General features: G+C 33.5%; 2 protein-coding genes across 2 annotated transcripts in view; both read left to right on the forward strand.

Annotated features, from left to right (window-relative positions):
* The first annotated feature begins 2,320 nt into the window (after positions 1–2,320).
* Positions 2,321–6,297, forward strand: LOC139094214 (cilia- and flagella-associated protein 45-like). Its single transcript, XM_070645190.1, has 6 exons — positions 2,321–2,424; positions 2,481–2,895; positions 4,284–4,607; positions 4,728–5,135; positions 5,622–5,863; positions 6,165–6,297. Exons 1-6 carry the CDS (start codon positions 2,321–2,323, stop codon positions 6,295–6,297), a joined length of 1,626 nt encoding a protein of 541 aa, XP_070501291.1.
* A 4,059-nt stretch (positions 6,298–10,356) lies between these two features.
* Positions 10,357–21,957, forward strand: part of CapaR (Capability receptor) — a 60,869-nt gene continuing 49,268 nt past the window's right edge. Inside the window, exon 1 of the mRNA XM_070645124.1 lies at positions 10,357–10,490. The gene's annotated coding sequence lies outside the window, so the exon portion shown is untranslated. The remainder of the gene's footprint in view (positions 10,491–21,957) is intronic.

Consider the following 21,957-nt stretch of genomic DNA (forward strand, 5'->3'; position numbering starts at 1 on the left):
TCACCAGAAATGTACTGACCCTGCCTGAATCTGCCCCTAAGCAACTCAACCCAACCAAAAGTCTACATCCCTTGATCATAATTCATTACTTCATATCATCAGAAGCAGCAAAAAGTCAGCATCACAACACCTAGTCGATTAACTTTTATTTTTTTACAATGTTGAAATTCAATATAGAAGCAATATTTATAATTTACGAGGCTGCATGATTTCTTTCTCACATTTCACGTCTCTTCTAGAAACGATGGCTTATCGAACTTCTTGGAATTTTCAAATAAACGATTCATTTTCATGATAAAACGATTTGATTGGATTTTGTTTTGAATTACATTGGTTATTTTCATAATAAATTGATATCTTTTTCAGGGGTAAATCGCTTGATGACGTCAAATTATTTCAATTAATAATGTGGGCTTTAAATTCAATAAACAGATGTATAAACCCAGACATTATGGATCCCAAAAGTGTTCAATTCGTTTAAGCGTATTTCATCCACGCCAAATTAGTTTATGTGATTTGCTAAAACATTTATTGCGACTAATTGCATTGTATTTAGACACCCTGGGCCATAAAGTCGTGCTCGAGTTTGAAATCAATCGTCTGCATTGGTTTAGAAATTAAATCAACTGGATGTTCGAGCGCATAAAAATCATCAAGCGTATATCCACAATTAATACAATTAAGTCATAGTTTCGAGTAGGGTCCTTAAAATCACAAGCATATACTAATTTTTTAATGCCATTAATTCTGAACGAGCGTGGAATTTTGAAGTCTAGGTTTGTGTGATACGGGACACACAAATTGTGGTTAGGTGTTTAATACTTCCTTTCATTCCTAAATAATCTCCCCATTCAATCTAGATATACACAAACATTTAGAACTTTTCAGCATTAAAAGACATCATTATTTATACCTACGGTTCATAAAATATCTCTACTTTATAAAATGAAGTGTAAGAAGAAGTAAAATTGTTGCTACTGTTGCATAGGGGTGTAGTCAGAATTGTTTTGACAGGGGTATGGGGAGTGGGTATAAATCTCAAAAATTTGAGTATCCTAGGAAAAACCCTTGAAAATTGAAGAATTTGTTCTACGGAAGGGGGTTGACCTCCCAAACCCCTCTGATATCGTAGTTTAAGTAATCTTACCGCGACTTGATAATTCAAGCACAAAACGATGTGCATGTGAAAACTTATAAATTTTAATAAATGGTATGTGTGTGTATACATATTTATGTAGGCAACCCTCTCGTTTTTATTTTTTTCGTCGTGAATATTCACTAACTATGGAAATTTATGAACTTTATGAATATCGCATCGCATCATACCCACTTTAAACAGCTGAGTTAATATGGAATATGTTGAGGGTTAGGATTTTATTTTATTTTATATTTTCATATTTTTATTTCTGGTGTTTCAATGCTGAAAATTGACTCAGGGTATGGAAATGTTTGGTGATTGTTCACTTATACAGAACTAGCTAAAATTATCGATTTTTCGGTCCTGGTCTAGGTATATAACTTCGCCTATTTAGCCAGCTTATTTGGTGGTTGGCTCCCCATTCCCCCCTCCATTTTTAGAACAAATTGCTCATTTTGTTAGGGTTTTCCCCGGTTTTCCAAAACTCTTTGTGGTTTAGAGACTCCCTTTAACCATGGCTGCTACCTCAACATAGTTAACAAAGAATACCCAACAGGACAAAAATACGTTATAACTAGTTGAGGGTAAATTAATGTCAAGTTGATGACTTGTTCTAGATCTTAAGAAAGATAAGGAACAACTGTAGCTAGAATATCATGTATTTTGTACACCTAAATCCCAAACCGTCACCAAAATCCTCAAAAAAGGCCCCGATTTTTCATTAAGCTGGAACAACTTGTTCTAGTTCACTAAAATCAACATATCTTGAAGCCACCACTTGAATTAAGTATGGAAATGTCCACTCAAGACGACTTGATTCCATAAAAAATTCGAATCGACTTCAAAAACTGCTAATTTGGACTAAAAATCTCCAAAAAACTCCCTTTAAAATTGCCAAACAAGCTCAACAAATATTCTAAAACTAAGCATGCATCTCCCACCCCCCTCAATACAAATTCAGTAACACAAAACAATTTTTCTCTACCTTGAAAATAAAATTTTTACCATTCGCAACCAACATAAATAAAATAATTCTCATAGATACTTATTTCAATACCTATATACATTTTGCCATGACAACCATATCGTTACTTGTTAACTCGATATTAAATTTTATGCAGTTCGCATTTGAAAATTGGATTTCTTTTTTAGGTTTTGGTTAGATAAATATTTAAAGTAATAATGTCAAAATCTAAATCCGCAAAACTAGCACGTGAACGTTTTAAATCAGCCGCAAGACGTGTATGCAGCGAGGAATTCATTTGGGATATCGATGGATCAAAAACGTTTGTGACCAAAAAAATTTATTACAGACCAGAAATTAATTTTTGACTTTTTTCAGCTTTAGTTCGCGTGCGAAAATTTTCTGTGCATCTCAATTAGCTGAAAAGCAACGTGAAAATCCTCTCGATGGAAAAGAATTTATTAAAATTGTCACACGTGATGGTGTGAGGAATCTTTTAGTTCCGAGTAAACGGCCAAACACGTACGAAGAATTTTGGCCACAAAAGGAGCTTGTACGACTCCAAAATAAGGCCAAAGTATTAACAGTTGAGGATAAAATGATAAAACTTCAGAAACGTCTCGAAGAGAATAAAAAGTTGAAGGAAGACTGTGAGCGACGAAAGCAGCGATTGAGGGAAATTGATATGGCAAAGAGGACAATGATGGAGGATGAATTGGATTCATATCAAGTTGCTGAGAATGAAAATAAATTGAAATTACTCGACCGAGCATATCTAGCGAAACAAGAGCAGGTACGTCTACTTGTGGACATTTTGATGGTGACCTTGTTGTATGTCTTGACAATTGCAGGCATATTTGTGATTTCTAGTGATATATGCATGCAGTTATGACTTAAATTCATGTCAAACTTATTCATTGTTAAGGAAGTAGTCAACATTCAAATTTCAATTTTCTGCTCCACACCAAACACGACCTGAATTTTAATTCAGTTCCTTTATTTGTCTAATTTAAATCATTTTCATTTCAATGACTTTTCATCCAATTAGCTTCAAAAAATAAATTTCTGAATATTTTCTTAGGACAAATTATTCAATCATTATTTTTGCTGCCATGTCATTATCTTTAAATCAGGGATTGGTTTCTTCGAGTGATGATGGAGCTTAATGTAGTATATGAGCGACTCATAGTGATATTGCTGGTTAGCTATGTCTACTTTATATTTCAAAATTTAGTGATATTAAGTCACAAACTGCCGTTCATTTACCACGCTAATCCCATTCCAAAAAATGACTGTAATGAATCAGTGGTGGCCAACCTATGTGCCTCTGCATTTTCTCGACTTAGTAACTGCATGGCCCAGGGTATACTAATACAATGTATCTAGCCACAATTTGTGTGTCGCGAATACACAAACTGAGTTGGTGTGACTGCAAACAGCAAAAATGCACCCGAATTAGACTAGAATTTCCATGTGATCGAATCAGGGTTGTTAAAGTTGGCTGTCTGACACTCAAACGACTATGTAACTAATGATTTTGTACTGTCTAAATGAAAGACCACTAACTAGACCGTTTATCTATTTTAAAGCACTGCTAAGACACCGTATCGATGCAAAATTCCATAAACGCTGTTTGTGGATTATTTTCACGATAACTAAAGAGCATTGCCACAGTATGCGCTGCTTAGAATTTAGGGTTTGCTTGAAACTGACCCCATTTTCTGTCTAACTTGAGTTTTGCTTCATTTGGTCTTAAAGGAAGATGAGCTATTTTTGGTTAAATTTCTGGTTATTCCCTGGTTAAGCGGAGCCATTTTGTACAGTCTTGGTGAAGTTGAAATATATGTACTGCAAAAATTTCGAGACTCTAGCAATTGTGGCCTAGAAAAGGAGAGGAAGCAAACTCTCTATTTAGAAGGAGGGGAGGGTCTCCTATCTCGATTAGCTTTTAATCTATCTACAATCTGGACAGTCAGCAGCTCAAACTCCACCACAAAAACAAGCATTCTATTAAAAAAATAATATTTTCCACTCCATTTATTATCATTACCTTTTCATCTCTCATTAACTATATTCTTCTTATACCTCCCTATATTAACCTCAACCAAAATATCGCATCATCGACATCAATTCTTGGAATTTACGTTCTGAACAAATCACCCCCCAAAAAAAAATTAATAGGAAGAGGAAGTAAAGCAAGCAAATCGCATCATTTTAGCAACAAAATGTTCAGTAATACGCGACGCACAAATAGCTGAAAAGAATGAAATTGAACGAGAATTTCGTAATGAGAATTTAAGACTTGAGCGTATGATGTTGGAAGAGCGTGAGAAGGCACTCATTGAAGAAGAACAGAAGCGAGAAGTTGAACGAAAAAATTTATTAAAATATTCGATGGAGATACGAGCACAATTGGAAGAAAGGGAAGCCGTACGATCGAAGGAAGTTGAAAGAATTGAGGAGGAAGCGGCTGCAATGAAAAAGGCACTTATGGCAATAGAAAAGGTATGAAAATTTGAATATTGGAATGCGATATAGTTGGAAGGCATTCACTGTTAGATGAAGTAAAATTAATTTACAAATTCCACAAACATTTACCTTTTTTAATATCACATGACTACACAGGAAGATGTGGAAAAGGCTCGAATACGAAGCGCAAAAATTCAAAAAACACGTGAAGGTCTTCAGAAGTCTAGTCATTGGAGTCAATATTTCAAGAATTTAGCATTTGAGAAGGAGCGAATTGCAGAATTAAAAATACAAGAATATATGCGACAAAGATTAGAAAGGGATAAGCAATTGGAACTTGAGAGGCGACTGGCAAAGGAAGAGCGTGAAAAGGAATATGATAAAATTCTTCAGCGTCAACAGAAATTGCTTGAATCAAAGACAGAACGTAATGAACTGGAGTATCGACGACAAAGGGAAGAGGTTGAGCGTGTCTTTCGGAGACGAGAGAAGGAAGCTGCAATAAAGAAACGTGAAATGGCTGAAGATATAGCTAAAGCACGTAATGTTCAATTGGAGGAAGTTGTAAGTCGAATTATTTGATTATTAGGCATGAAAATGCTTCATAAAATTGAAATTGATTAGTAACGGAAATTTTGGATTTGAAAATTTGAAGCAAACAGAAAATGAAGCGATGCTTTAAAATTCACGTGTTTTGAATTTCAAATTTGTAATTTTTTCTAAAATTTAAAGAGTTTAAGTGATTTTTGGACAGTTTTGAGCTACTTTACAGTTGTATAACATTTAGATCTTGCAAAGGATCATAAGTGGAAGTTAACAAAGTTCACAAATTCATCATTATACTTAATATTTCAGCTAAATCGAAATTTTCTGTACATTTACAAATCAAGAACTAAAATTCATACCTAAAATATCCAATACCTGCTTATTATATTAATAAATATCAATTATTACATTACTTTGACATAATTTCTTACATTTTACCTTCAACATTATCCATTCCATCATCATCATCACAACAATGTTACCGATTGTAAAAATACGATGTAGAAACGACAACGCGCAATGCAAATAGCACGAGATGAAGCCAATTTCAATGAGTTTATGGATAAACTTCGAGTTGAAAAGGATAGAGAAGAGCTAAGGAAGAAGCTACGTACACAAACTAAATGCAAATATCGTGATGATATAATCGCACAAATTGAACAGAAAAAGGTGAAAAAACGTGAATTGGAAGAGAAAATGAAGCGTGAACAAATGGCTCTTGTTGATGCAGAACGGCAGCGTGAAAAGTAAGATTAATATAATTTTATTAATATTGATTATTCTTGTAATGTGCTTTAACTTTTAATGGATCTTTTGCTTTAATTTGGGATTTACGCTTTTAATGAGCTCATGTAGCATAGGGAGTCGGTCATAATATAGGCAAATGAGGTCCTCAAAGACACCTGTTTGATCATTCTATGCAGAAACTTAACTACTAGCTGTTTGGCGACTGCCTATGCTACACAGACCAGCAATAATGCTCCCTTGACTTTCGATTCCAATTTTATGAATATTTTCCAACTTAATTCTCATTTTTAATTCCAACAGAAATGTAAAGCAAGTCATTGAGACGAAAGTGAAGGACATGAAAGCCAACAATGTTCCTGAGAAATTCATCAAAGATGTTGAACGTCAACTTAATAATCTAGCGAACCTAACACTGTCCGTAAAGTCAAAATAAGCACAAATTAATAAACAGGAATTACAAAAAAATAAGCAAAAAACAGAGCGTGGTCCTCTCAAATTCGAACATTTCATATTTAACTTACTTTAAAATAGAAATTTACGTTACAAACAAAAGTAAAAGTAACAGCCAAAAAAAATTTGAATTTTAACGAACAATAATTATTTTAAAAAAAAATTAACGGTCGTTTTTGAGACAGCCACACTGCAAAAAACTTAAAGGAACTAAAAGATTTTTACAATATATATATATGTGGTCATATGAAAAAGTGACCGCTAAATTTTTGAAATTTACTAACACCATCATTAGTATTTTACACGGAGAACAATGGAAAAATGTGATGGTGTTAGTTTTGTTTGGGGCGATTTTGGGGCGAAGTTTGTCTGCATGACCACATATATATATATATTGGATTTTTAAAGAAATGAGTTTCATGTTATTTTAAGCTTAAACATTTCCTTTTTGTCAGTAGATGTAAGTGACACTTTCGTATTTTTTTATACATCCACTCATACCCTATTTTTGTGTATCAACTTAACTTTAATGATGATGAAGTAAAGATACGAGATGATGAAAAACATGTGAATTTAATGCTGTCCAATTTTCATTTTTTTTTACATTTCATGCTGAATTGCTGACATCATTCAAACGTTTAAGGAGCAATGCACGCTTCTACCTTTTATGCATGGAGCACTTGTTTGTTGAGTTACAGAAATAATTTGTCGTTTTTAGAATTAAAACTGAAAACTGCGACACAAATGAAGAAGGCTCCGTGATGAAGCTTGTAAGGCTGCGCATAACCATAGTCCATAAGGCTTGCATTTGGCATTAGTAGATGTATAACATAGCCCTAAAAACTCCGTGGTGGAGCCATTATCATTTGTCGCTCGGTCAGAAATTATTTGTGATTCATGACCTCCCTCAGATGAAGCCTTAAGCTGACTCTATCGCTGACTTCCGTATGCTAATTACCAATTCCATCTGCAATGCTGTCTCGTTGTTCATGATTTTGTTGTTTTTAGAGTTACGTGATTTAAAATTGCTCCCTAAGTATTGATTTAAGCTAATAGAGATGTCCTAAGAGATGCACAACTGCAAACATGGCTTCACAGTCATCAGAACTGCTATTAAGCAAAGGAAATCATCAAACAACTCAAAATCAATATCAGAAAATGAGAAAAAAATTAAATTATGAGCAATCACAGTAAGTAAACATAAATAACACATCAAACTTATTATCTATATACTGATAGCTCCTTTATATCAAAATAGAACTAACAAATAAAAACTCACACTATGGATGATAAAAATGTTCATATTTGTTTATATAGGAACACTGATGTTGACAAAACTTGCATTTAAAGTCGAAAGAATTGTAAATTTTCAGCTTTAAGTAAACTGAATGGATGAGAAACTAGTTCAAAGAGCTTAGTTTACTATAAATAGATAGAAATTCAATAAAATTTAATAATAGTCATCCTAATCAAACTTTATTTGAATTTAGAAATTCTTTTATGAAAAAAATTGCAAGTGTTCAACCTTATCGAGTGGCATCAGCGCCTTTTTGTCAGAGCTATCACTAAATAGTGGAAAAAACTACAATCAAAGAGGATATTCACTCTAGAATTTAAACTTTCTAACGGTTGCTAAAATTTCAATTTTTTTTGAACGCTTTAAAAAGTTTCTTTTCTGTTTATGAAATGAAAAATCATTAATTAACGTACATAGATATGGATTTAGGCAAGATTTAGGCTTCCAAACTAGGGTTTCTGACAGCGGTTAACCGTTAACAGCATAACAGCGGTTTTTAGCTACAAATGCGGTTAACGCAAAACAGCGGTTATTGAAAATTAACCGCTGTTAACAGCATTTTTATATGTAAAGGCTTGAAATCAGAAAATTTTGAAGGCTTTTAATAAAAAAGTTTTAATTTCTTTCTGAGATCTCTCTTCTTTTGTAAGAAAATGCGAATTTTGGATGAAAAATTTAGGCTAGAATCCGTTGGAAAAACTTGAAAGATTTTGGCAATTTTTTTTTCAAAATCTCGCCATTGTCTTGGAGTTAAGGGCAATTTCCGTCCAGCTTGACTTGAAAAATTCAGGAAAATTTCGGTCTAAGTTGCTACGAAGAGAGTGTTCTTAACTTTGGAACATTTTGGAACAAAATTATGAATTTTCAATAGAAAAAAATAATTTTGGTGTTTAATCATCAAAAATTGTTCTTTTTCTTTGATTTTGATTAATTTCTTCACTTTTGTAGGTTTAGACAACCTAATTTAACCATACAAGGCAAATAAAAAGAAAATATATCAATGAAAAGTTCATTAACATAGTAAAATTGTGATATTATTAAAAATTCGCAATAACCGCTGTTAACCGCGTTAACAGCTGTTTTGAATTTTTTCATAACAGCATAACAGCGGTTATGAAAAAACGCGGTTAATCAGAAACCCTATTCCAAACCAAGTGATACTGGAATAACTCAATGACATAAAGCTAATGCTTCCAACTGCTTCCAGATTTGAGCTTCCAACTAGGTCTGGCTGCTGAGAAATCGTCCCTTACCAAGCCAGCAAACCAGTCAGTCAGCCAGCCAGCCAGTCAGTCAGCTAGCTATCCAGCCAGTCAGCTAGCAAGCCAGTTATCTAACCAATCGAACAAAGCGCATTATTAACCGCCCATTTTTTTTTTTCAAAAATGCCGTTAAAGAATAAGAAGAACTAAATTGATAAAAGAGAAATGCAAAATTTGTGTTCTATAAGAATCAGCTTTTGTATTATGTAATTTTTGTCAAATAAGAAGGGATGTGATTAGATATTTCTTGATAGCAACAATCCTTTGAAGAGATTTTGATTTGAGATTTTATTACGTAATTAGAGAACGGAACTGAAATTGGCAAGTGGTAGCCGAACGACCTGCGAAGTAAGTAAGTAATCATCGACATATTCTGCTTCATAAAATTTTAATGAGAATTGTAAATGAACCTAAAACCTTTTAGCTATTCAGATCTTTAAGATCCAGAGCTGCGCTAGGGCGATACGCGGCTAATGATTGTTTAACGAGTGAGGGTGCGCCAGACCAATGCACTCAATAGACCTACAGTTTATAGTGGGATCAGAACCACTCCTTTGATGACATTACTGCCTGTAGCCTTCAAAGGGAGGCTGTGAGCCGCGTTTCCACTACATATGATTCGAAAAAGGACATGTGAAAAATTTCCCATGTCAAGTCTCGAACCCATGATCGATAGATCGGTGTTGCAATAATTATGTACCGAAGTACTAAACCATTCCGCCACCGAGCCACTTCGACTCACATTTTTGTGAATTGTAAATGAGTCGGCTTGAATATTATCAATTGTGGAGTACAGTACTACCCAGGGTCGTGTCTAGGGGAGGATCTACAATCCCCTCTCCTCCAGTTCCCGTTCTATTTACTTCAGTGGCCTTCCTCAAATGACGCCTTCGTAAGTTGTTCAAATGCTGAGCATATGCAGTATGTGACTACACTTAGCCTAACCACACCATCTCTTGGTATAAAGCCATATCAGCAATAAAGCCAGCTTCAGGTGACTCCTGTGGGAGGTCATGGATCACAATTGATCTACTCAAAAGTACATCATCCATACCTTGAGTTTTGAGAGCGACAAAATCCACATTTTCCGTACATAAACAGAGAGTTTCCACAACAAGCAAGAGAAGACAATTGAGAGAATGCGGAAAGTTGCTCAATTTTGAGCGGAAAATTTCTGAGCAACAGAAACGGAATTGAAAATGAAATTAAAATGAGCAACTAGAAGAAAATAATCATGATGATATGAACAGAACGTGCTACTGACATGCTACTTACATCTTACGCATTGAGTTCTCCTTTCAGTATGATTTTTAACGTTACTCGAGGCGGTCACAAAAATTTGAAAGTTGTTAGCTAGATGAAAATTTTGAAATTTTTTGTTTTTTTTTTGATACTTTTTTGTCAATAAAAAGTTGTGAATAATAAAAAATAAAAAAAAATATTTAAAATTAAAAAAAAAAGGTGTAAAATATTTTGTGGATTAAATTAAGCTGCTTAAAAATTCAAACTTTGAAGTTATGCATGTGCAAAATATTGTGATTATTGATAAATTTATAAATTGTGAAATGTGAAATTTACTAAAGATACTGAAATAATTGGAAGAAAATAATTAGAAAAGTAAGAAGGAAATTGTTGTCTTAAAATAGTTACGAAAGTAAATAAAGTTGGTGATGTTAATGAATTTATGGCTTTTTTTTTGTCGCATTTAATTAAAGACCGAGGATTTTGTGGGAATTTTTTCGTGATTTTTTTTCTTATTGAATTAAGTTTCATGAAATAAAAACTTTTTTAGTTAAATTTGTATTTAAAAATTGTTGAAATTAACTTTCACGCTTAGCGTTTAATACATTCAGAGCTCTTTTTTGAGCTATTTTATGTATTTCAACTTTCTTAAAGATTTAAGAAAAAATTTAGAATTCAAATCAAAAATCAAGATTTTCAATGATTTTTTATAATTTTTAACTATAACTTATGATTTTAAACTTTTAATTTCAAAAATTTTCTTCGTGATTTTTAAACTTTGTTTTATAATTTTTAAAATTTTAAAAAATATTGTTTTTGAAAATTTCAAAAAAGTTTTTAGAACTTTTAAAATTTCAATTTTCTTTTTGAAATTCAATTTTTTTTTAAAATTTCAAAAATTTTCTTCATGATTTTAAAGATTTCAAAATTTTTGTTTATAATTTTTATTTTTAAAGTTGATATATTTTAGAAAACTTTTAATTTGTGTTTAAACATTTTTTAAATTTCTTATGAAACATTAACATTTTTTAAATATTTAGTTTTTTAAATTTTTTTTTATAATTTTACACTCTTAAAAAAATTCTAAAATTAAATTTAAGATTTGTATGAAAAAAAAAACAGTTAAAAAAGCACTTAAAACTAAATTTTAAAATCCTGAGGTTAAATTTTAAATTAAAAATCTAAAGCTCAATTTAAATTTTTTTTTAAATTCTAAAGATAAATTTTTTAATTTAAAAAAATTATTCTAAAACCATAATTTTAGAATTGTTTCAAATAGTGTAAAGTTGAAATTCTTTTTTAAAACATATCTCAATTTTTAAAACTTTCTCCATATTTTGTAAAGATAATCTTAAAAATTAAGAAAATTGAAAAGTTTTGTGAATGTTTAAAATTTTTCTTTTCTTTTAAAATTATATTCAAAAAGTTTAACTAACTTTTTACTTTAACGTTTTTCATAATTTAATGCTTAGAAATTTAAAATTTCTAAAAATTCAAAATTTTCTTCAATATTTAAAAGATTATTGAATACAGATTTTAATTTTAAATGCTGTGAAATTAGGGTTTAAAAAAGCATAAAAAAGTGCCATCATTACGAAATCCGACTCCATGCCAGTGTCACGTCGACCAGAGAACACCAAATGTCATTCGGGAAATAGTTAAATTTAGAGGAACTTAATTCAAAAAAATCAAAATATAAATTTTAAAATGTTCCACATTTACTATCAATTTAAAAAAAATCTAACTTTAATTAAAACATACCCCAACCTATTCCCCCACGGATACTGCAATAAAAATAAACAGCACCCCTAAATAACTTTCTTATTTTTATCATCATAAACAGCAAAATAAATAAAATGAGGATTTGTTTGGGTGCTATTTTTATGTCATCGTCCTCACACTTTTGTTTCCATCATATTGATCTATTTATAGAGACCTTTTTTTTCTTCAAAAATTTTCATTTCATTACCTATGCGAAGCACAAGGTCATCTTGTTATGTGAGTGAGGAAAAATTGGCATCAAAATGAAAATTTCCGCAATAATTTTTGTACTTTGTGAAGATGAATGTTTCAAAAGTGCTGTTGGCAGGGTACCAAGGTATCCAAGAAGTTGGGATAGGACTGGGTGTCAAAAGTGGTCTACCCTCCCTTCCATTTTTGGATATAATAATTCTAACCCCTCAATAGGCAGAGAACATGCTATCAAAAGCTTGGTCTCCTTCAGTGGTGAACAACCTGTGTGTCGCGGCACATTAGTGCATATAAATCTCTTTCATGAGCCTGTTTTACTCTCGAAAGTAAGATCTCTTCCTGTTAGTGTATAATCCAAAATACCAAAACTATAAAACATCCTCCTCTACACCCCTACTCCCTAGCACACCCCCCCCTCACTCACCCCTCTTCCTCTCTGACTTCATAAGATGAAAATATTTTACTTAAATTTTAATTTGCATTGCGAGGTTGGAGAATTCTTGAAATATTTTATGAAACATTCTTTGTGAGATTTAATGGAAGTTCTTAGGTAAAATTGAAGGAATTTATGTTGGACTGTAAAACAATTTGGATGAAAATCTCAAAACATTTGATACTTTTTCTCTTTAAATTTATGATAAAATATGCTGAGACATGAAATCAAAGCATTGAACGTTTATAGTTGTCAAGAAGAATTATTAAAGTAAAATTTAAGGCTTTAAAGATACACAGCATATTTACTTACTTACTTACTTTGATGGCCGTACATATCAACGGTGATCCATGGCCTCACTCAGGTTTCGTCTAAATCTGGTTCTGTCGACCGCTTCCACCTTCCATGTGCTAATGCAAAATACAATGCTGTCTCTATCTACAGCTTCCTTCCAGGAGTTCTTCGGTCTACCACGATTCATAGCATAGTTGATTAGAATAAATTGGGGTAATTCAGTGGTGGACAACATTTTATTTTTTGCTGCTCAAATCGGGTACTGAATACAGTTTACCCACTACTGTATCAATCCGCAGCACACAGATTACCGCTCACTGGACTAATCGGTCTAAAATTAAGTTGCAGTCAAAAATGACTTTAACTTGATCATGAATTCAGTTTTATTCAGTTCAAATCTTTAAATATTTGACTTGTGCTTCTCGGGATATAAATTTAGCTTGGATGAAACCTGCTACGATGTTGAACATTTCCAGGAAGGTGAAAATCTGAACTTGAATCTGGCTTAAGGCCGATGGATTTTGGAACATTTCCCGGAAGGTACAGGATGTATAAATAGATGAAAATCCAGACTTAGGGCTACTTGACTCTGGATAGATCTGAATTGATGAAAATATTTCACCAAGTCTTGTCTGAAGCTAGAGTCACGTTAGTCAGGAGCCGGATTTTTTGATTTGGTCAGCTTAATTGCTGAACTTCAACAAATCTGCAAATCACTCTTGAGTCACTTCAGTCCAGAGTTGCAAAACAGTCACTTGTGACAGACAAAAACCGTACAAATTCTTAATAATTTGTATGGTTTTTCTTACAAATCCATACAAATTATCAAGAATTTTTACGGTTTTTATGTGTCACAGATGCCTGTTTTGCAACTCTGCTCCAGTCAGGTCAGGATACGAACTTAAATTAGATAGCAAGACTTTAACAGTCCCCGAATTCATGTTAATTAAATTAAAATTAATTAACGTTCAAAAAAGTCATCAACAAAATTAAATTCACACGATCCTTCAACTTCCTTAAACGTCTTCAACTTCATTCATAAATTTCCTTCTCAGAATTCTTAATTAGCTCCAAAAAAAAAGAAGTTAATTAACCAAATTTCCCACAAACCACAAGAAGATTTTTTTTCTTTCATCAATCTTCTCAATGTCTGTAAAGTATACACATCACCTCATAATCATAAGGTAAACAACATTAAAGCTGTGTTTGGTTCAATCTCAATTGCAAAAGACATCAAAAGAGATTGTAAAAAAGGCACAAAAAATCAATTTCGATTTTTCTTGATTTTTTCTTCTTTTTGGTAATTTATTTTTTGATGATAACATAGAGAGAGGAACTGCTCAAAATCAGTCATAATCATGAATGAATAATATTTATTTTTTGAAGTACAAAGAAAATGATGAACATTGAGAATTAAATTTTGGAAGTTGATGACTTGTTAAAATTCAAGGATGTAGCTGTGCAGGAAGGGGCCAGAATCACCCCCAACCTTCCTGGGGAATCCTCTCAACCTTAAAAATGTCATGGAACCGTATGCCGAATGTCTTTTAGTCAATGCTTGCCATCAAGTGTCAGTCAGTCAATCCTAACGACCCGGGTTCAATCCCAGGGATAATCTAGTTGCATTTTGGTGCTTTTCTTGCTGTTCTAGCCAGTTGTTTGATTCTCAACACACAAATTATAGTTAGGTATATTGCATTGATGGATATTCTTGATTGATCCTCTCATTCTACCCTAACAAAGCATCCAAACGACCCCGTGACACACAGGTTGTCCAATATTACACTATATTAAAATCAAGCTTTTTTTCGTCATGGGAAAAAATTGATACACAAGTGACAAGATGTCATTAACTTAATTGATATTCATAAACGTTAATTACCTTTATCAAATTGAATCTAATTTCATTTTTTTCGGGTCTCTTTCGTTCAATTTTCATGCTGATATTTTTTTGTACAATAAAAAATAATGTCGATAGCAAAAAACTAGTAAGGACGAGGCCGCTCGTGACTGACGGTATCGCATTTTTCCCAGACAGACGGACAGACTGACGGACAGACTGACGGACAGACTGACGGACAGACTGATGGACAGACTGACGGACAGACTGACGGACAGACTGACGGACAGGCTGACGGACAGACTGACGGACAGACTGACGGACAGACTGACGGACAGACTGACGGACAGGCTGACGGACAGACTGACGGACAGACTGACGGACAGACTGACGGACAGACTGACGGACAGACTGACGGACAGACTGACGGACAGACTGATGGACAGACTGACGGACAGACTGACGGACAGACTGACGGACAGGCTGACGGACAGACTGACGGACAGACTGACGGACAGACTGACGGACAGACTGACGGACAGACTGACGGACAGGCTGACGGACAGACTGACGGACAGACTGACGGACAGGCTGACGGACAGACTGACGGACAGACTGACGGACAGACTGACGGACAGACTGACGGACAGACTGACGGACAGACTGACAGACAGACTCCTTCCCATAACCAAAAAGCGCTAAAAAAAGTTTCATTCTTCTTTCGTAATTTTACGCTGCTTATACCTTTGCCATTTTGGTATATAGTGAATGAAAAAAACTTTTTCCTAAGTGCTGTAATGTTCTTCCTTTTTTTTTGAATATTTTTTGACATTAAGGCAATTGATGTCTTTATTGTTAAGGAACTAAAACTTTCATGATTGAAATATAACCTTTAAAAATTTGCGTTGGTATGGAAATTTTTCAACATTTTTTTATGCTTATTTATTGATGGATCCTTTTGAAGTAAGTACATCAAATAATGGTTCTTGATTCATGAAATATTTTATGACACCCACAAAAGGGAGGGGGTGGGAGGTTGGAATTTTCATGCTTGTTTTGACATTGAGATCATCGTACACTTATTATGTGAAGGTAAGGGAGCTGGGAATTTGTTACTGAGGATTGAGAAGGATCATGTTACGCAACAAGTGAACAGCCTCACTTTTGTTAGCTACAGAATTCAAATTGGACTAAGATTCTATACTTACTGGAACCATGCTCCTATGTGAAGCCTGGAAAAATAGACAAAAGCAGCTTTATGGACCCCAAACTGATGGATCATTCTTAGATCTAATAAGTCACACATACATATTATGTAGCTTAATTACCTGACTAGTAAAAATCAGTTACTCGATTCAAAATCGGTACCGGATCCATTTTAAATCATGGCATGTTACCTGATAAAATGTAATCAGTCGTCTTAATGGTAGAGCTTTGGCATTACGTTCCAAAAATTCTGGTTTCAATCCCAGGTCAATTCTAAATTTTGAAGCTCTTTTTCGATTTCACTGTTCTAGTTACGAAGCTCTAGGTTCATGTATTGGGTGCAGTTTTGAGGTCTTTTGCACATAATATGTGAGAGAAGACCACGACAGTCTAGTTTCGGATTGTTGATCGATTAAATGACACGAGTCATCCCAAAAAATGATTCTAGAACTAACAGTCAACGCCCTAAGCAACCAAAAAATCATCTCAAAATTCACGGCAGCCATAAAAGTACCGATCCAATAACTTTACCTTTAAATAAAACAGACTTTAACATCTCATACTGTCTACACCCTATTCACAATTTCATACAATTCAAGCTTTATTTTTTGTGTTAGAAACCTCTCCTGTCACCCTCAGCTGATATATATATAAAAAAAAAAAGTTTCTAGATGTAATTTAATTTATTACATCTGACACCGTCACTTGCTAACCTAACATTTGTGAGTGTGCAAAAAATAGAAAAATTAAATAAAAATTAATTCTGGTGCTGTGTGAGGACATAATAAAATCAGATGACAAACAACAGTTTTTTTTTATGTAAATAAAGATAAGATGAAGATACGCGAGAGGTTGACGTTGTGGATGAATAGAAAGAAGTCAAAAAAAAAATTTATAAATCAGTGAAAATTGAATTTTGTGAGTTAAGGTTGATTATTTAGGCAGCAATACCCATTTCATCGGTGGGATATCCTTGACCTTTAATTATATTATATCGTGCATAAAATACATTTAATGAAAATGTCAAGCATAAGCATTTCCTTCTTCATTTTTTTCAAGTCGACCTAAAATGATCCATAAAAATTATCGTTGCCTTGACTCTGATTGAGCTTTGGTGCTGGTTTAGTGGGTTAGATTTAGACCTGTACTTGCTTTATTGATCGCAGTGAGGAATAGTTGAGCAATATAAGCCTGGACATCATAACAAAGTCGCTGAGGCGGTGTTACTTCATTAGTATTATGCAACAAGATGCGAAGGTGTCGTGTCAGAACTCTGATGACAAAAATTGGTCCATTCTATTCGCATCATGCAGCATTAATACATTGTCAGTCTATGACACTGCTACTCGATCGGTACTTACTTACTTTGCTGGCCGTACAGATAAACTGTGATCTATGGCCTCCCTCAGATGTCGCCTTAAGCTGGTTCTATCGCCGGCTTCCGCCTGCCAATTGCCAATACCAAACGCACTCTATCGACAGCTTCCTTAAAAGAGTTCTTGGATCTACCACGAGCTCTCTTTCCATCCACAAGGTCTGATTTAAAGACCTTACTTAATGGAGCTTCTGCAGGTCTTCTAATAACATATCCAGCCCATTGGAGCCTGTTCGATCGGCACAAGGCAGCAAAATCAGCCGTCACTGTGTCGACAGAGGATCTTCAAGTCTTACTGTCCAAATAGCGACGTTCTTAGCGAACACGATGTGCTGTACACGCTACAGACACTTTACATAACCAAACCCCTTTTAATCCAGATCCACAGCTGCCTAGTCACTAAATTAAATAAAATTCTTAATGATATACACAACTGCAACTCCTGTCTATTGCAAATTGATTTATGTTTTTCTCATTTAAGCTCACTGGTTTCATTTTTTTCTTTACTTGCTATTCAGCCTCATGCTGTAAATCACTTTTTCCTTTTGACATTTCTTTCCTTTCTTTAATATGCGAATATTAAGTATTAAGTACAACAAGAATAAAAATTATTTGCTTTTGTGCTGCATCAAAGTGTCATTTATTTACATTTATAAGACTAATGAGACACAACATTGAGATGTAAAGGAATTGTGTGACATTCACAGACGCAACATTAAAGCTGTAACATCAACAATGTAAAGTTATTGTTATTATTCTATTGAGTCTATACAAATGGAATTAAGGTTTATGGAACTGCAGTGAGAAGATTTTTTGTTGGAGGTTGAAAAGTTTATTTTGATTGGAGTTGGGAGTTGGTGAGGGGCTGCAGTTAAACGCCTCTGTTTGTTACTAACGTAGTTTTGTCCACTCGCACAAATTATTTGAAAAATTTTCAAAAAAATTTTGACCGTTATTTTTCAACTTTTTATTTGATTTATTTAAATGGTTTAGTTTAAAATTAAGAAAATTTCAATGACATTAAATTCCAAGAAATTCAAGATTAAAAATTTTAATTAAATTTGCGTGTGTAAAATTCAATGAATTTAATTCTAAGAATGTTAATTCCTTAATTACAATGAAAGTCTCAAAAACATTGCAAATTCTTGATTATTTAAGACTTTCACGTTTTTTAATGAAATAAAATTCAGATTAAAAAAGATTCAACATTAATGTCTGAATGATCGCAGCTTTATTTAATTGTTGTGAGATTTTTCACATCCGTGACAACAGCCATCTGTTCCGTACCTTTTTTAATTCCCAGAAAATTTAATTTAATTCAAAAATTTACAAATTTTTCCTTGCATTTAAAAAAGAATAAATTTGAAGTCTTAAAAGAGTAAATCCAACAAATTTCAGGATTATTGAACAAAAATCTTCAAGGTTATTTCCGAACAGAATTGAAATTTTCAGTTCGCGATGTGAATTTTCAGCTGACACCTACACATGGATGTGATTTTCTGATGTCAAATGTTAATTTATCGCTAATTCTGTTTGTGCTTCTTTAGAATTGTTTCTATGGAGTTGAATTTTAAGTCTGAACACAAACCAAAGCTTAGATTCACCGAATTATGAGGCTGGCATGTCGTATGAACTCAAAGTCGAGTCACAATGCCATCAAGCTCCTTTGACTCAGGCAAGGCTCACAAGACACTGGAATTTTATAAGAAGTCAAGTCATGAAAAACTCAATTTTAGCCGACTTGACTTCTTATAAAATTTCAGTGTCTTGTGAGCCTTGCCTGAGTCAAAGGAGCTTGATGGCATAGCTTAATCATTGCACACCGATCCAGCAAGCATGGGTTCGAGCTTCGGCATTGCAAATTGTGTCCTTTTTCGAATCATGCAAATCACAGACTCGCTCTTTGGAGGCTATAGGCAGTAATGTCATTGATTTAGTGCTTTGGGTCCTATTTAAGCTGTAGGTTCATTAAATGCTGAAGTCTGGTGCATTCTCACTCGTTAAAATGTCAGTATCCTTAAGCCGAATATAACATGTAGCTCAAAATCATTCAGATCTGCAAGACTAAACTATATTTCATCCATAACCTCAAAAAACAGTCATCAAACTTGACATTGATAGTGAATTTCTTCTTCCATTCCATTTTATTGTTGTGTCTGTCTACTAACACCTATTAACCACAGTAGTAAATAATATAAAAGGACACAATAAATGCCATTATCATGTCACCAAATAAAATAAGACCGCAAATCGTTTGTGTCAACACTTGACATAATCTGCTCCTTTTTTTAAGAAGTTTATTGGATCCGCATTGATATGCTTATGATTACAATAAGTGGCTGAGATACATACACAGTGGCTGTTATTGTCCTTTTCTGGAATTTATGTGGATTATACAGTATGTCAAATATAGTTATTAAGCGGATTTATGAGGATCAATGTGATACATAAAATGTATTAAGTCAAGGCTCAATTTTGACATTTTATGAATCCATTATTCAATTAAAATGATTGAATGTCTTACATGATAAAGTTTTTTTGTTTGTTAAACTTTAGGTAAACTTGTTAAGTTTATAGTTTTATTATGTGTGTGTGGGTTATTGTTATACATTAACATTTGATCCTATTATATTCATCAAATATAAATTTATATTGTTTGTTAGATGAATAAATACATTGAGGTATCATGTGTGATACACAGGAGAGGTTTATTGTTTAAACAGGAAAATGTTAATTTAAATTTGATGCTTTAGCATATATGCATGATAGTATGCAAATTAATTTATTTTTGGAATTTAATTTTGGAATATGAGAATTAATCTGTTGGGGTTTAATAATGTGATGTGGCTCCAGTGGCTTCAGTGGGAAAATGGCTTCAATGGCTTGAATGATAGAGCGATTGACTTACATGCCAATGGTCGTGGGTTCAATCCCTGTCCCAAATCAGCTCTTTTTCCATATCGTCAGTCTAGTAGTTGCTGGATGTATCCACTGGTGGAATGGCTTAGTACTTCGGGATCTAGAGCCAAACAAATCACAACCTTTAGTATCAAATTGACCCATAAATGTCTAAATCTATTCAAATTAGTCCCAAAATGTTCAATTAAAACGACAAAAAATTCCAAACACCTCCCAACTACTTTTCTTCTTCAATATCCATTAATATCAATTTTAAAGGCTGTCATTCATTATCGAAAATTACACATATTTGACATGAACGACATCATTTTAGTTATGCATAATTAATTTCATTCAAAAACTACCTCATCGTTATGATCTACACGCGTACACAGTAAAAATAAAGTTAATATATCCTTATGATTAATATCACGTCGATTTTGTCATTTACAGCACTAATAATAATGAAATGGAACAAAAGAAATAAAAAGAAAAATTTTTTTGTGCTTATTTGTCATTATTTTGGTTGTATCATATGTGAAGCCTTCGAGCTGTTCCATCAATATAGATCAGAGGTGAGCAACCTGTGTGCCGCGGAACACTTTTTCGAAAATCTAATGAACCATTTCCTGTGTGGGGTTTCGGTTGAAGTTTACCATCAAGTACGGCCGCAAGAAATAAAAGGTTGCCCACCACTGATATAGATCTATACTAAGGATTATATGAGACATTAAACCATCAATTTTGACGCCTTCTCATTTCTTTTCTAATGTTTTAATGCTGAGCTGACATTGAATTCATTGTTTGAGCACTTAAGTGACCTTTTTAAGGGTATTTGGTATTTATCTCTTTATAAATTAAGTGAGTGCTGAGCTGGTGTGAGTGAGTTTGTCTAGTCTGCTAAAATTAACTTTGAATCATTATTTTTTGAATAAAAGTAATGAAGTATTTTGGGATTCTAGACATTTTGATTGAGTTGAGAGGCTTTATGGGGGTCATTAATGTGTAGTATAATCTTAGGGAGGCTATTGAGATATTAAGGAACACTAGGATTTTGGACAAAATTAGATCTGATTTTCTATCATACTCCAGAAGAGTTCCTAGATTGGATGTGCTGAAAAGGACGCGTGATTCTCAATATCCCGAACTAGCAGAAGGCTTCGAAGCATATAGCTGTCTTTAGACATTCCCTACGCTGCATTGGGCCTTCGTGCGTCCCAGTCACTATTCTATCCTATTTTAAATGCTAAGTGACATAATATTGAAGACTTCTGTGTCCCGACTTATTGTGGGTTCTGCTTTTCTCAGCTAATGATTGTTTGATGAGTTAGGATGCGCCAGACCTCTGCACTAATTAGTCTTTCAGTTTATAGTGTGATCAGAACCACTCTTCTGATGATATAACTTACTGAAGTCTGCAAAAGGAGGCTGAAAGCCGCGTTTCAGCTGCATATGATTCGAAAAAGGACTAGTGATGAGAATTCCTCTTGCTGAGTCTCGAATGGTCTCGAATTCATGATTACAGGATCGATATGGCTACAATTAGATACCGAATTACTAAATCATTCCACCACCGAGCCAATTTGACTCCTTAAATAACAATATTCTAACCTTTAAGTTACTCTAACCTTTCCCAAGAATAAAAATCCTCAATAATCTCGAAAATATCCACAATCAACATTAAATAACGATCTAAAATCAGAATATATCTATGATAAAAAAATATATCGTGCAATTAAGGTCAACTGCCAATTTATGTCATCTTTTTTCAGTCAATAAATTCATTATTCAATAGAAATGAAACTTCATTATGCGCAATTTATCC

Source organism: Chironomus tepperi, unplaced genomic scaffold, assembly GCF_022539635.2.
Source record: "Chironomus tepperi strain 1889 unplaced genomic scaffold, CSIRO-AGI_Ctep_v1 contig_351, whole genome shotgun sequence".
Classification (NCBI taxonomy): domain Eukaryota; kingdom Metazoa; phylum Arthropoda; class Insecta; order Diptera; family Chironomidae; genus Chironomus; species Chironomus tepperi.

Excerpts from the sequence above, each read along its gene's own strand:
- LOC139094214 (XM_070645190.1), top strand. The coding sequence starts at position 2,321 with ATGTCAAAATCTAAATCCGCAAAACTAGCACGTGAACGTTTTAAATCA. Across the intron at positions 2,896-4,283 it reads ATCTAGCGAAACAAGAGCAG|GAAGAGGAAGTAAAGCAAGC; the intron begins GTACGTCTACTT and ends AAAAATTAATAG. Across the intron at positions 4,608-4,727 it reads CACTTATGGCAATAGAAAAG|GAAGATGTGGAAAAGGCTCG; the intron begins GTATGAAAATTT and ends ATGACTACACAG.